Source organism: Macrobrachium rosenbergii, chromosome 18 (assembly GCF_040412425.1).
Source record: "Macrobrachium rosenbergii isolate ZJJX-2024 chromosome 18, ASM4041242v1, whole genome shotgun sequence".
NCBI lineage: Eukaryota > Metazoa > Arthropoda > Malacostraca > Decapoda > Palaemonidae > Macrobrachium > Macrobrachium rosenbergii.
In genome coordinates, this window is record NC_089758.1 from 24,936,306 (window position 1) to 24,951,733 (window position 15,428).

The following is a 15,428-nucleotide window of genomic DNA, read 5'->3' on the forward strand; positions in this document are numbered from 1 at the left end:
GATGCCATGTGACTAGAATTACTTAGTGAATTACAGTATGAATGAAATGAGGAAGTGCATGAACATTCCATCGAGTTTGAAAATAACGCACGAGACGAACAGTCGTGGAAAGCATATTTCCAATTTGCAGACGCCATAATGTTCGTTTTCCCCTCGATCGACTTCTTCTTTAAACTCAGAGAGGGACATCGATGAAGCCACTGCCCCCCGCAATGCCGGGCACCCGAGGGCACCTGTGGCTGTGCCCTCTCATGGTGCTCCTGTGGACGATGACTGCGCTGACTGGATCCGAGAGCTTCCGCAGGACGCCCACCATCGCCACCAAGTACGGCCAGCTCAGGGGCTTCTATCGGGAGGTGACGTCGCGGAACCTACGCGTGGCCTGCTACCTGGGGGTTCCCTACGCCACCCCTCCCGTCGGAGCCAATCGCTTCAGCCCTACCAGGGCCCTGTCGCAGTGGGTGGGGGTGCATGACGCCACGCACTTCGGACCCTCGTGTCCCCAGAGACTTCCCGACATCTCCAACGAAACGGCTGCCCTCACGAAGATGTCCAGGGCGCGATACAACCGCCTGCAGAGGTATTTCCCCGTCCTGAGGCGTCAGAATGAGGATTGCCTGTACCTCAACATCTACGTACCGGATGAAGGTAAGAAAGATTTCAGTTCAACTGAAATGGAGCAATATGCAGTATTCTTAAAGAATGTTCTTTAAGAATGAGTAGGCGTCTATGGGTCTCCCGGGGGGAGGGGGCGGGGTTGGGAGATGGTCACGTGGGTGGGAGGTGACAAAGGACCATGAGAGACGAATATTCACCTGGTCTGTTTCATAAAGGTACTTGAGACTTATTTATATATTTATTTGATTTATTTCATTTATTTATCTCTCTGTTTATTTATTTATTTGGTGTAAGTAAACTCCTTACTCGTTATTTCTTTATACTTTCAAATGATTAAATGGTGTTAAATATCTCATGCATAACAAGAAACTACAGTTGTTGCGTTGAAAATTCTTGTGTTGATTACTTCTTATTTCCAGCCATTGAAGAATTATTTGCCAAAGGTAATTCGCTCCCCATTTGTTATTATTTGTTGTTCGGGGAGAAAGCAAACAACGAAGACGCCGGCAAATATAAGAAGTCGATGAATATTCCAACTTGGATTTAACTTATGCAGGAGTTGAGTTCAGTCTTTGTATTTCTTTCTTCGCAAACAATGTACTTGAAAGAATTTCGAAATGTTTTTGTGTTTGATTCATCGATAAATAAAAGAATGGGGTAACAAAAAACAAATATATATCGGGTGGTATTGTTTGAGAGAGGGTACATATGTTACTCAGAAACGGAGCTTTCTCTCTCTCTCTCTCTCTCTCTCTCTCTCTCTCTCTCTCTATATATATATATATATATATATATATATATATATATATATGTATATATACAAGCTATATATATTATATATATAGACATATATATATATATATATATATATATATATATATGTATATATATATATATAAAGATAAAATCCACAGAGGAAACGGAAACACTGGAGTGCTGCGGGGCCTTTCGACGCTAGTCCTTTACTTAGCAGCACTCCAGTGTTTCCGTTTCCTTCATAAATGATTTTATCTTTATTTATATATTCATCGCGTTCCATATTTTCGTGATTCAGTTATATATATATATATATATATATATATATATATATATATATATATATATATATATATATATATATATATATACACACATATATATATATATATATATATATATATATATATATATATAATATATATATATACATACATATGGACATATGTTTGTGTGCATTTATGTGTACGCGTGTGTGTGTGTGTGTGTGTGTGCGCGCGCTTGTGTGCGTATTTTTGTGCGTGAGATTGACGGCCGTGGACTAATTAAGTCTGTCACTTCATGTTAGTTGTTCGAGAAGTTTAGACTGTGGAGTTGCTTTTGTTTCGACTTTTTTCTCTGCTCAATATTTCGTTACTTTTGTTTCTTATCTCTTCAGTGTCAGCTGCGCGTGAGTGTGAGTGTATGTGTGTGTGTGTGTTTGTGTGTACAACATTTGCGAACGCATAAGTACTTTTCATTTCAGAAATTGGTTTATGATAATTACAACATTATTTTTCTCTAAAACATTCCTACAGAAAAGATGAAGTATCAGTTTCTGTACGACAGTTTAAGGTTGAGTCGAGACTTCCATTGAGGTACGATATTCCATAAGAACAGACAAAATAACACTTAAATTCAAGATCTAATCCAGTGAGGTATGATAAGAAACACGTAAAAGAACACTAAATATAAGACCTAATTCTCTGTAACAAAAAAAAAAAGACAGAGGAAAATCAATACAAATACAGCCACGGAAAACAGATCTATCTTTCGGTGGTCTCGGTTTAATGCTGTAATGAGCCACGGCCCATGAAACTTTAACCACGGCTTGGTGGTAGCCTGTCTTATATCGTTGCCAGACGCACGATTATGGCTAACTTTAACCTTAAATAAAATAAATAAATTAATGAGGCTAGAGGGCTGCAATTTGGTATGTTTGATGATTGGAGGGTGGAGGATCAACATACCAATTTGCAGCCCTCTAGCCTCAGTAGTTTTTAAGTTCTGAGGCCGGACAGAAAAAGTGCGGACGGACAGACAAAGCCATCTCAATGGTTTTCTTTGACAGAAAACTAAAAAGATGATTTTGTTGGGCTACAGAATAGCAGTCTGAATGTTCCATTGTCAGTGTGTAAGGCGACAAAGTCAGTCTTCCAGGTGAAAGAGGATCACAGTTTACTTCCTTGCATGTCCAAGTGCGTGACATCAGGGAGCGTCTCCAATATCGGATAAAGTTTTCCGAAACTCTCTCTCACTCTCTCTCTCTCTCTCTCTCTCTCTCTCTCTCTCTCTCTCTCTCTCTTTGTGCCTTGCTTGTATTCTCTCTCTCTCTCTCTTTCTGTCTTGCTTGTATTCTCTCTCTCTCTCTCTCTCTCTCTCTCTCTCTCTCTCTCTCTCTCTCTCTCTCTGTCTTGCTTGTATTCTCTCTCTCTCTCTCTCTCTCTCTCTCTCTCTGTCTTGCTTGTATTCTCTCTCTCTCTCTCTCTCTCTCTCTCTCTCTCTCTCTCTCTCTCTCTCTCTCTCTCTCTCTCTCTCTGTCTTGCTTGTATTCTCTCTCTCTCTCTCTCTCTCTCTCTCTGTCTTGCTTGTATTCTCTCTCTCTCTCTCTCTCTCTCTCTCTGTCTTGCTTGTATTCTCTCTCTCTCTCTCTCTCTCTCTCTCTCTCTCTCTCTCTCTCTCTCTCTCTCTCTCTCTGTCTTGCTTGTATTCTCTCTCTCTCTCTCTCTCTCTCTCTCTCTCTGTCTTGCTTGTATTCTCTCTCTCTCTCTCTCTCTCTCTCTCTCTCTCTCTCTCTCTCTCTCTCTCTCTCTTTTCCCTCTGACGTCCACTTGAACACACACGCGCTTATTCCTTGTTTGAATGACTTTTCATTATATTCATTGTCATCAATTACATATTTCACTTTTGTTAGATATGAGATACTTCGAACGAGAAGATTTCGTTCTTGATATTTGAAAGTGAAGGTTGAGAAGTCGTCATTGTAATTTCGAAAAAACTGAGAATTCAGGGGGCTTAAAAAATTTTAATTTCTTTTTCTTATAAAAAAAAAACTATGAGCAAAGGCTCATGCAATACGTCATAAAGGGGCCTTTCTCTGCTCTGAGCACCAAAGTCAACAGTGCCTTAGATTTCTGAAGCTTTTCTGAAAATAGGTTGGACATGATATTTACTGAGAAGGATAATCTAAAATAAAACGAAATATTAAGTAAAACGCCTACTTATTTATTGACCAGGGAAGCCTTTAAGACCTCTACCTTGGAAGAGGGTATGAGGTTTTAAATAATAAAATAAATGTTATAAAAATTCCCAAATTACAGGCTTAGAAGGAAAAATACTAAGTGAAATATATCTTAATTTCTGTGGGTTTATACACAGTTTACAGTATAATATAGCACTGATAAAAAGTTAGCCTTTATTCCTTTATTTTCGGGTGTCAAAGGTTTGGAACAAAGTCAGAGTCACTTGAATTTCACCAAGTGATCAACGATGTAATTTGCTGATGAACTGCCTCATACGTTTTTGCCGAATTGCTTTATTCTTAATTCATGCAGTCTCTGTTCCTGTGATGAACAAGTATAGGTTCAGCTCGTACCAAAGTTATTGCTCCATTTAGTGAAAATCGTAGCCTTTTTCGTTATATTTTAACTGCTAAAATATTTGAAATTTCATTCGAGGGGAAGCCTCTCAAAATCTCTTTGTGGGCTTATCAACTCTCTTGCAGGACTTCGAAGATATTTACTTGCTTCTCTTGTTTATTAATTTGGTAGTTTATTTTATTTTGTCTTTTCCAATAACTTATCTTTCTGCATTTCTTATTACCATCTGTTACTTCTTTCAAATGAACACCTTGTTCGTTAGAAGCTTGAATTTGAAGTTACTGGTCCCTGTGGGCTTGTTCTACATGAATAGGGTTTATTTCCTGAATAATAATAATAATAATAATAATAATAATAATAATAATAATAATAATAATAATAATAATAATAATTACTACCTCTGATCCAGATACTAAAATATATTCATAGTAATTATATGAAGACCTTCGCCACAAACACAAGGCAATCCAACTCTCAGTTCGGAATGAACAGTCTAAACAGGTAAGTTTAGACAGCCGATACGTTCCCACACCTGGTCTGCCAAGCTTTCAGTTTAGCCTGACTTGTCAGGACTCATCAGTTTGGACCGAATTGGCGTTATTCGCATAGACATCAGTCTGAAGTCGAAAGTTGAATAATTGTGGTCTTGACTGTCTACCCTATACACACATCAGTTTGGGTTGATGGTCCCAACAGTCCAAAGTCTGATTTGACTGAAAACAAACGAGCTGTCATCTAGCCAGTTTAGACTGGTCAATCAGCCATTCTACTATACACACGACAGTTCAGACTGATCATTCAGACTGATCACTTCGAACTGTCAGTTTAGACTTCCCGCGTGGGGGAACCATAAGCCAAACACCTATCTTGTGATATCAGTCCCGTTAGGTTTTGTTCTTAAGACTTTTCTGCTTAATATTTTTCCAGTCCCTTTTTTGCTGTTAATTCGACTATCAATACGTTTTCTGTCTTCACTTACTAGCCATCACCTGTCATCTGAGCACAATCATGGCTTACTCTTTCGTCATCTACTGTCATCCACTGTCATGTTCTCTTTGTTAAGTGGAAATTCGCTTAATTCTCTATCTTCTGACAGTATATGTTCCCTTACTGGTAATCAAATTCCTCGTCTATCTTATACAGACATTTTACATGTTCAGATTACATTTACTCTTCGTTGGAACACCACATAATTCAAGTAGCTAAATCTGTTTTTAAGAATCAGGACTTAATTTTTGTTAATTAGGTCTGATATTACCCTTACCTGCTTGGCTCTCATAGTTTTGGGATACAGTAATTATTGTTTTGTTTCCCATTCTGGCGGACAGCAGCCAAATCCCCACAGTTTGTCAAATGAAGAAGCCTGCCTTACCTTTATCGCAGTCTCTATATTTGAAGCAAGGAGCTTTACAGTCATCTCTCTACAGATACTCTTTCAGTCATTGTTTTATTGAGGGTAGGAAGAATAGCCTATTATTTGGACCACAAAGTCTCCAGATTGTCTTTTGATCACGTTGTTATATACATATACATATATATACATATACATACGTACATGCTCACACATATATATGTATGTATATATATACACAAACACACACACACACACATATATATATATATATATATATATATATAGCCGGAGGAGGAGACCCCATTCTCTATCAACATTTATTCTGATTCTTCGGGCACCCAGAAGTATACATTTTAATTCTACCAGCCTTCGGTATAATCTCCCACATTGTGAGGCAAGAATCAGGAAAAAAAGAACCATTTGGGACATTAGGAATAGTATACGCTATAATAGCAATTGGAGTTCTTGGCTTTGTTGTCTGAGCTCACCACATATTCACTGTTGGAATAGACGTAGATACACGAGCTTATTTCACTTCCGCCGCAATAATTATTGCCGTACCAACAGGAATCAAAATTCGCACCCACTAGCCATAGGACTAACACTAATCCTCCAAACTATTTTAATCTGCGTATCTGCAGGCCTTTTATCAAAATTCATATGATTCACTTATATCCTATTTTTAATTTTTCTAGGAGCCACACTAGTCTTATTCATTTACGTAGCCTCCCTTGCCTCAAACGAAACGTTCAAGCTATCAATTAAAATAATTTCAGCTTTACTCTACCCCATACAAAAATGGGAAAAAGCACGTTAAAAGAAGAAGAAGATATATATATATATATATATATATATATATATATATATATATATATACATATAAATCCAGTGATCAATTCTAGAAAATGAAAAGAATATGCAGAGAAGCATAGGAAACTTACTGCAAAGAGACAAGCAGGAGTTGAAGCCTCAAAGTGGCGCAAGGATTTCGTACCCAGGAAAGTTAATATGCGGTCCCATATAAAGAGCAGGTAACTCAATACATCATATTTCCTAAAAAATTAACACATAAAATTTTTGAACGTGTTATGTGAATCTTTGTAAGAATGTTGTTCAGCTTACGTGAGTAAAAGATAATTATTGTTATTATTATTCAGAAGATGAGCCATATTCTCATAGAACAAGCCCACACGGGCCACTGACTTGAGATTCAAGCTGCCAAAGAACATGGTGTTCATTAGGAAGAAGTTACAGAAGGTAGTGGGACATACAGAAAGAACGACTATGAAATGCTCTTTATAATTTGGGAAGTTGCAAAAGTATTTAGAAAAACTTTTCTTAGTTTTCTTGAGGTGATTGTTTCACTTGACACATCAGTCGTAACTTATTTATTTTTGCGGAGTATGTTTTTCGTTCTCTGTAAAATATGGAGTCGAGGTCTAGAGTTCGATTCCCGATTCCGGCTCTCTCGAGGCCAATAAAGACTTAACCCAACTGTACATGGGAATTGGCCCATTAGTGGTGTCAAAGGCATGGGAGAAAGGAACTGGCCACCCTGCTCCACAAATCCTGCATCCTGCGTGGATGTGGCTCTACCTGACAAGTCCCTCACGTCCTTTTGAAAGTATGCGAGTGAATTTGACCACAAAAGAAATTAACCAAAGACGATTATTAAAAAAAAAATAACCACCACCTTCATTGAACAATGAAAAAAAATTAATAACAAAAAGACAATAATTAAAGAAAAGTCTTTTTTGACCATTGTGTACGAAAACCAGCGTAATAAGATGACTAAAAGTAAGATAAGAAAAAAATAAGGAAAGGAAATGTAATAAAAGGACCCGCAGTGAGAAAACAGCCGGTGACAGGAAGAAAGTTTAAAAACTAACTCCTCGAGCGACACTTAGAAAAAGTTTGCCAGTTCCCAAACTCTGGAACTCTGGAAGGTGTTTTCTAAATAATAACAGAGAAAATGCAGCCCTGACGACAAAGCCTTGGAGAGAGGGCTGCAGCAGCATTTGTAAATGTTACAAAATGTCGAGAAATGATTTTGATTTTTTGTTATGGAGAGCATTCAGCTGGGGAGAAAAGATCACTGCAATGAAAGGAAATCTGACAAAAGGTTTCGGCGCTGTTAAATTATTTCTGCAATAGAGAAAAGGTCTATAGCTCGTGAACAGGGCAGCGCTTGAAAAGCTCCTATTGTTAGCCAAACACTAGTTATTCGTTTTTTGGGGGGCAAGGGGGGTGGGTGTTGATGTTAAGAATTTTGCACTATTCTCAAAGGTAGTAAAAAAAGCATTATAATGGGTTATATTAAGACTAATGGCAACAGCTTGTAAAATTTTATTTTTCCCAAATTGTAAAGAACTTTAGCTGTTCAGAGAGGCAGCATAGAAAAATCATTGTAATGGGATATATTCAGAAAAAAAACCATGAATGGCAGTAAAAGTATATTACCTCAATCAATTACATTCGTGATACTGGAGGCAAACAGCCATTGGTATTTCATTGGGAAACCATTAGCAAAATTCTGAACGAAGCCAAGTGTCCGGGCTTGAAAAATGGGCAAATTTTAATTTAAATCCTGCTTGTTTATAACTCGCCAAACAACCTGCTGCTTGCTCTGAAAAGGCGAAGGATTTTTATTCGGCTTTCCAGTTAATATGCGTAATGAACTTATTTCTGAATCATTATGACATTCCATTAAATTCCAAGTGCAATTAGAAGAAAAATGTTATCATAAGATGAAGGCTAAATAAATTCAAATGTACATCGTCGTAAAATCGCAATTATTCTAACGCAATGGTATGATGATTCAGCAGTTTTAGAGCGATTCCATTGAAAGTAAATCACGCGGAGTTAACTTATAAAAAATACGCACAAAATATACAATAATAGCTTATTCAATGGATATTCAGCCAACCGGACAAATCCGGTTACACAATGGCTAGGTTAAACGTTAATTATTTTTGGCTAAAAGAATAATCTGTTATATCAAAGTATTTAACTTCCGTGTTTACGATTTCCCAACCCCACCCCCCATCTCAAATCCCACCCATCCCCCAAAAAATTGAAAGTGTATTGTTCAGCCTGTGTTATGTATATTTACTTCTTTCTTTTAATTTCTCTTAATCCTCTTCTTCAAGTTTTTGTCCAGCATACGAACAAACACCTTTTTATGCCCTACATACGAACAAACCCCCTTTTTTTATGCCCAACATACGAACAAACACCTTTTTACTCCCAACGAACGCATACGAACAAACACTTTTCATGTCCAACGTAAAAACAAACACCTTTTCATGCCCAGCGTACGAACAAACACCTTTTCACGCCCAACACGCGAACAAACACCTTTTCATGCCCAACGTACGTACAAACACCTTTACATGCCCAACGTACGAACAAACGGCTTTTCATGCTCAACGTACAAACAAACGCCTTTACATGCCCATAGTACGAACAAACGCCTTTTCATGCCTAACGTACGAACAAACGCCTTTTCGTGCCCAACGTATGAACAAACGCCTTTTCATGCCCACCATACGAACAAACACCTTTTCATGCCCAACGTACGAACAAACACCTTTTCATGCCCAACGTATGAACAACGTATGATCAAACATCTTTTTAAGCACAACGTACGAACAAACACCTTTTTACGCCCAACATAAGAACAAATGCCTTTTCATGCCCAGCATACAAACAACGTAAAAAAAAAACACCTTTTTATGCCCAACATATGAACAAACACCTTTTCATGCCCAACATACGAACAAACTCCTTTATATGCCCAACATACAAACAAACCCCTTTTCATGCCCAACATACGAACAAACATCTTTTCATGCCCAACATACGAACAAACACCTTTTCATAGTCAATGTATGAACAAACACCTTTTTTACGCCCAACATATGAACAAACACCTTTTTATGCCTAACGTATGAACAAACACCTTTTCATGCCCAAAGTACGAACAAACACCTTTTTACGCCCAACATATGAACAAACAACTTTTTACGCCCTACATACGAACAAATGCCTTTTCATGGCCAATGTACGAACAAACACCTTTTCATGCCCAACGTACGAAAAAACAGCTTTTTACGCCCATCATGCGAACGAACACCTTTTCATGCCCAATGTACGAACATACGCCTTTTTACACCCAACATATGAACAAACACCTTTTCATGCCCAACATATGAACAAACACCTTTTCATGCCCGACATACAAACAAACACCTTTTCATGCCTGACATACGAACAAACACCTTTTCATGCCCAACGTATGAGCAAACACCTTTTTTATGCCCAACATACGAACAAACACCTCTTTATGCCCAACGTACGAACAAACGCATTTTCATGCCCAACGTACGAACAAACACCTTTTCATGCCCAACATACGAACAATATATGAACAAACACCTTTTTACGCCCAACATATGAACAAAACACCTTTTACGCCCTACATACGAACAAATGCCTTCTCATGCACAACATACGAACAAACATCTTTTCATGCCCAACATACGAAAAAACACCTTTTTATGCCCATCATGCGAACAAACACCTTTTTACGCCCAACATACGAACAAACACCTTTTCATGCCTACATATGAACAAACACCGTTTTACGCCCAACATACGAACAAACACATTTTCATGCCCAACATACGAACAAGCACCTTTTCATGCCCAACATACGAACAAACGCCTTTTTATGCCCAGCGTATGAACAAACACCTTTTCATGACCCATGTATGAACAAACACCTTTTCATGCCCAACGTACGGACAAACACCTTCTTATGCCCAACATATGAACAAACACCTTTTCACACCCAACGTACGAACGAACACCTTCTTATGCCCAACATATGAACAAACACCTTTTGACTCCCAACCTACGAACAAACACCTTTTCGTGCACAATGTACGAACAAACACCTTTTTGTGCCCAACGTACGAACAAACACCTTTACATGCCCAAACGTACGAACAAACATTCGTGTACGTTGTAAGTTTTATCACGACATATTTCCATGAGAAAATGTTCCTCGCAAGAAAAAATGTTTTTCTCTCTCTCTCTCTCTCTTTTTTTCCTCAGGTCGCGTAAGGATTTGCTCATTCTCCGTTGAAAATTGTTTCCTGAATTTATTTCTTTGTCCTGAATTGTCTTTATTCATGCGACTACTTGTCTTTGAGGTTGTAAAGCCCAAGGAATTACGAAGTAAAGAGCGCAGTATATTCATCACACTTCAAAGGGATTTTATATTTTATTCAATTAGATTTAAAATACACGTGTGAAAATGAGGGGAAAATGCCATTTTATGTATGCCGGCATTTAAATGAAAATGCTACGCTTTTGTTTGTTATCTTCGTGGCGTTGGCAAACTTTACACTGAGATTAGTCGACACAGATTTCCTGCTTTTCTCTGTCTCTCTGTCTGTCTCTCTCTCTCTCTCCCTCCTCTGTTGCTCGAGATTTATTGAGGGTTTGCGACACTTCGTAGCAAATTTCCTTCCACCTTTAAGAGCCAGACCTTATTCTTTGCATCTATATTATTTTTGTTTATCTTTAAGTCATTAGCTCTCTCTCTCTCTCTCTCTCTCTCCCTCTCTCTCTCTCTCTCTCTCTCTCTCTCTCTCTCTCTCTCTCTCTCTCTCTCTCTCTCTTCTTTTGTTCGAGATTTACTTGAGGACTGCGACACTTCATAGCAAATTTCCCTCCACCTTTAAGAGCCAGACCTTATTCCTTTTATTTTTTTGATCTTTAAGTCCTTAGCTAATGACTTTTTCCAGCCTAGGTTCGAATACATCAGTGACAATAAAAAAGATTTGAGGCTTAACCAGGGTAGAGCCTTAGATCTCCCTCTTAAAGAAGGATGGCTTATGGAGAATCAGGAAACACAGAAGTAGTAAGAGAATCACAGAAAAAAAGGGGAGATCGAGTGGTCTGACAGGTGTTCCGAGGCCTTGTCATAAGAGAAGGAATTATTCTCACCTTGAGGCCAATAGACACCCTTGATGTTTACATAAGATGTTGCTCTTTTAACGCGGGTCTTGTAGAATGCTTGTAATTGTTGAATAGGTTTCTAATTTCAGCGAGTAGAACTCGTTATAAGTAATGGATAATCTATTGTGCAGTATAATTAAACATGAAGCATGCATAATCATGAGACCTACCAAAGAGTAGAATGAAAAAGATCATGATAATCTACTGATACAATTAAAAAAAATAGGGCTTACAAGCAAGTTGATGCTGATAAAAAAAAATGAAGCGAGCATAACACGCAGGACAGATCCCAAAAATCAGAATGCATATGACAACGGAGCAAATATTTCAAGATGTGGTTTGTATCATACAACAAGTTAAAAATGCGCAATCGAGTTTTCTGTATATTAATCAAGGCCACCGAAAATTGATCTATGTTTCGATGGTCTAAGTATAAAGCTGTTTGAGCCGGTGGTGGCCTGTCCTATATCGTCACCAGACGCACGATTATGGATAATTTTAATTTTAAATAAAATAAAAACTACTGAGGCTAGAGGTCTGCAATTTGGTATGTTTGATGATTGGAGGGTGGATGATCAACATCCCAATTTGCAGCCCTCTAGCCTCAGTAGTTTTTTAAGATCTGAGGTCAGACAGAAAAAGTAAAGACGGGGAGACAAAGCCATCTCAATAGTTTTCTTTTACAGAAAATTAACAAGCGAAGGTGACTCACACTCTTCATTATCTCGAAGAACAAAATGAGCTCTGTAAAGCATAGAACTTTCATCGAGAGGCCCAGGTTTTGAAGAAAATTGTGATTGTTAATTAAGGAGTAAAGAAAGATTAAGCAGTATGGCCTGGAAATGGCAATATTATTCTTCTCATTAATACTAAAAGAACATATTACGGCTCTCTCGTGAATGCTGATAAGGAGTCAAAGCTACCTGAGTCAATTTAATCCTGAATGAGTTTGATCCTGAGTCACTTTAGTCCTGAGCCAGTTTGATCCTGAGTCACTTTAATCCTGAGTCACTTTAATCCTGAGCCACTTTAATCCTGAGTCAGTTTAATCCTGAGTCAGTTTAATTACTTCCTGCTTACTCTGAAATGAGATATGGTTAAATATCTTCGATAGACAGAGAACGGACCGGTAAAAGGGGGTGACATTTGTAATACTGATGATTCATATTAAAGTAGATGTTTATGATGGTGACTCGTGTCTGCATTATCTTAGCTAGCATTATAGTTTAATTGTATGAATTAACAATCCTCGCAAGGTATTGTGCATAGGCAAGAAATAAAGATAAATAAATGAGTAAAAAAATTTGGTCTTCATGCATGAGTGTTTGAATGACTGTGTGTTTGCGCGTGTGGAAATGTGTGTGTGTGTGTGTGTGTGTGTGTGTGTGTGTGTGTGTAAAGGTAAAGAAATAGTTTCTTTTAGAAATGCAAAGGTTGAATAAATAATAGTTCCCATCTATTAGAAAAAACGCTGTTTACGAGCATTCCACAACACCGGCGCAAAGAAGCTTCCTAAGAACGCACGACTTCCGGATAATTACAATGGTATCCCCGTTTCTGGGAAGCGCAATTTTTATGGCGGGGATGGGAGAGAGAGGAGGGGGGGAGAGGGAGTGGGAGGGGATAGGAGGGGGAAGGGGAAAGGGGATATGAGGGGAGGAGAGAGGAGGAGGCGGGGGAGGGGAAGGTTAAAGGAAGGGAGAGGAGGTGAGGAAAGGGGAGAGAAAGGGGGAATGGCATGGGGAGGAAAGGGGAGGGGAAAGGAGGGGAAGGGTAGAGGAGGGAGGAAAAGGAGAGAGGAGGGGGGAGTGAAGGGAAGAGGAGGGGGAAAGGGGAGACGAAGGGTGAATGGCAGGGGAGGGGGCGGAGGGGAAGGGGAGAGGAGGGATGAGGGGGAAGGGAGAGGAAGAGGGAATGGCGGGGGAAGGGGAAGGGGAAGGGGAAAGGAAGGAGGAGGGGGAGTGGGTGGAGGTGGGGGAGGAGGGCAAGGCGATTCCTCCGCGTATTTATTGAGCTCAAACTCGACTCGTTAATATCCCAGGGGGCAAACTATTGCCCGGGGCTGAAAGGCGTTTTTGTTCCGGTCCCAGGGTTGGCTTCTGTAATGAAGGCGAAGTCCCGGCGGCCATTACTATTCCTTTCGTTGAATTCGAAAGAACTGTTAGCGTAGGAAAACAGAAGGGAGTTTGAACTATTGACGATTCCTGTCATAATAAGGTGTTATTATTATTATTATTATTATTATTATTATTATTATGAGAAAAATTAAGAGTATTACTATTATTATTATTAGCAGTGTTATTTTGTTATTATAAAAATAAGAGTTCTATTTTTATTATTATTATAAGATAAAATAAGAACAGTATTATTATCATCATCATCATCAACTTATTATTATTATTATTATTATTATTATCATAACAGAATAAGAGCAGAGTTATCATTATTATTATTATTATTTTATTATTATTATTATTATTACCATAAAGTAAAATAAGAGTATTATTATTATTATTATTATTATTATTATTATTATTATTATTATTATTATTATTATTATTATTATTAAAAACGAAAAATTAAGGTCATACGATGTGAGCGACGTTTCCTGAGAAAAGGCTTAACCCGTTTAACTGAACTTCATAAGGATCCATCAGTTTTAGAGCGAGTTAATTCTCAGTTAAAACGTATAATAAACTCGAAAATATGATGAATACTGTTAACTTAATGAATAATCAGCCAACCGATGAAAACTAGTTACAAACTGGTTAGATTAAACCCCGGTTATTTATGTGTAATCAAATGGCATTTGCATTACAGCATGCAGCTTTTGAGTTCTAATTCCCAAAAAAAGCATAAATTAGCTCCATTGTGCTGGATATATGTATATATATATATATATATATATATATATATATATATATATATATATATATATATATATATACTGTATACACACACACATATATATATATATACTGTATATATATATGTATGTATGTATGTGTGTGTGTTTGTGTGTGTGTATAAATACATTATATACATATAGACACACATATATATATACACAGTATATATTTATATATTTATATATATGTATAAATGAATATATACACACACACACACACACACACACACACATATATATATATATATATATATATATATATATATATATTTATATATATATATATACTGTATATGTGTGTGTACGGTATGTGTTTGTGTGTGTATGTATATTTGTATGTTTGTATGTGTTTGTGTATCATCGTCACTTCTGTAAATGTTACATCCAACATACATACAAAACGTACGTGCACAGTTGTGTACGAGGTATGTTTATTAGGGACAGACCTTATGAGAAATGTTCCTTTGAGGAAGAAACATTTTCTTTTGTAAATCCTGGAAGAAGAACTTCCTCTTTCTTTGCTGGAAATTGTGCCCAGAATTTATTTCTCTGTTCCAAATTACCTGTATTCATGCAACCTGTTTTCTTTGAAGCTGTAAAGTCCAAGGAATGATGATGCAAATATACTACACACTTCATAGGGATTTTGTTTGTTATTATTTCAGTTTATTTGAATTACACCTACTGTAATGAAGGAGATTTAAATCTATTATTATGGAGGAGATTTAGATCCACTATAATGAAGGGGATTCAAATATCCTATAACGGAAATTTAAATCTGTTATAATGAAGGAGGTTTGAAACAGCTATGATGAAGGAGACTTAAATCTACTACGATGAAGGAGATTTAAATTTACTATAATGAAGGAGATTTAAATCTATTGCAGTGAAGGAGATTTAAATCTAA

General features: G+C 37.5%; 1 protein-coding gene across 2 annotated transcripts in view; it reads left to right on the top strand.

Moving 5' to 3' along the window:
* Nucleotides 1-15,428, top strand: part of LOC136848215 (neuroligin-4, X-linked-like) — a 158,785-nt gene that overhangs the window by 73,360 nt on the left and 69,997 nt on the right. The window contains exon 1 of one of the 2 annotated variants that reach the window (XM_067120548.1): nucleotides 53-648. The exons of the other annotated variant lie outside the window; for it this stretch is intronic. Within the exon in view, the coding sequence (XP_066976649.1) occupies nucleotides 192-648 (457 nt within the window). The 5' untranslated portion in view covers nucleotides 53-191. Of the gene's footprint in view, nucleotides 1-52; nucleotides 649-15,428 lie in introns of those variants that run through there. 2 annotated transcript variants of the gene reach the window in all.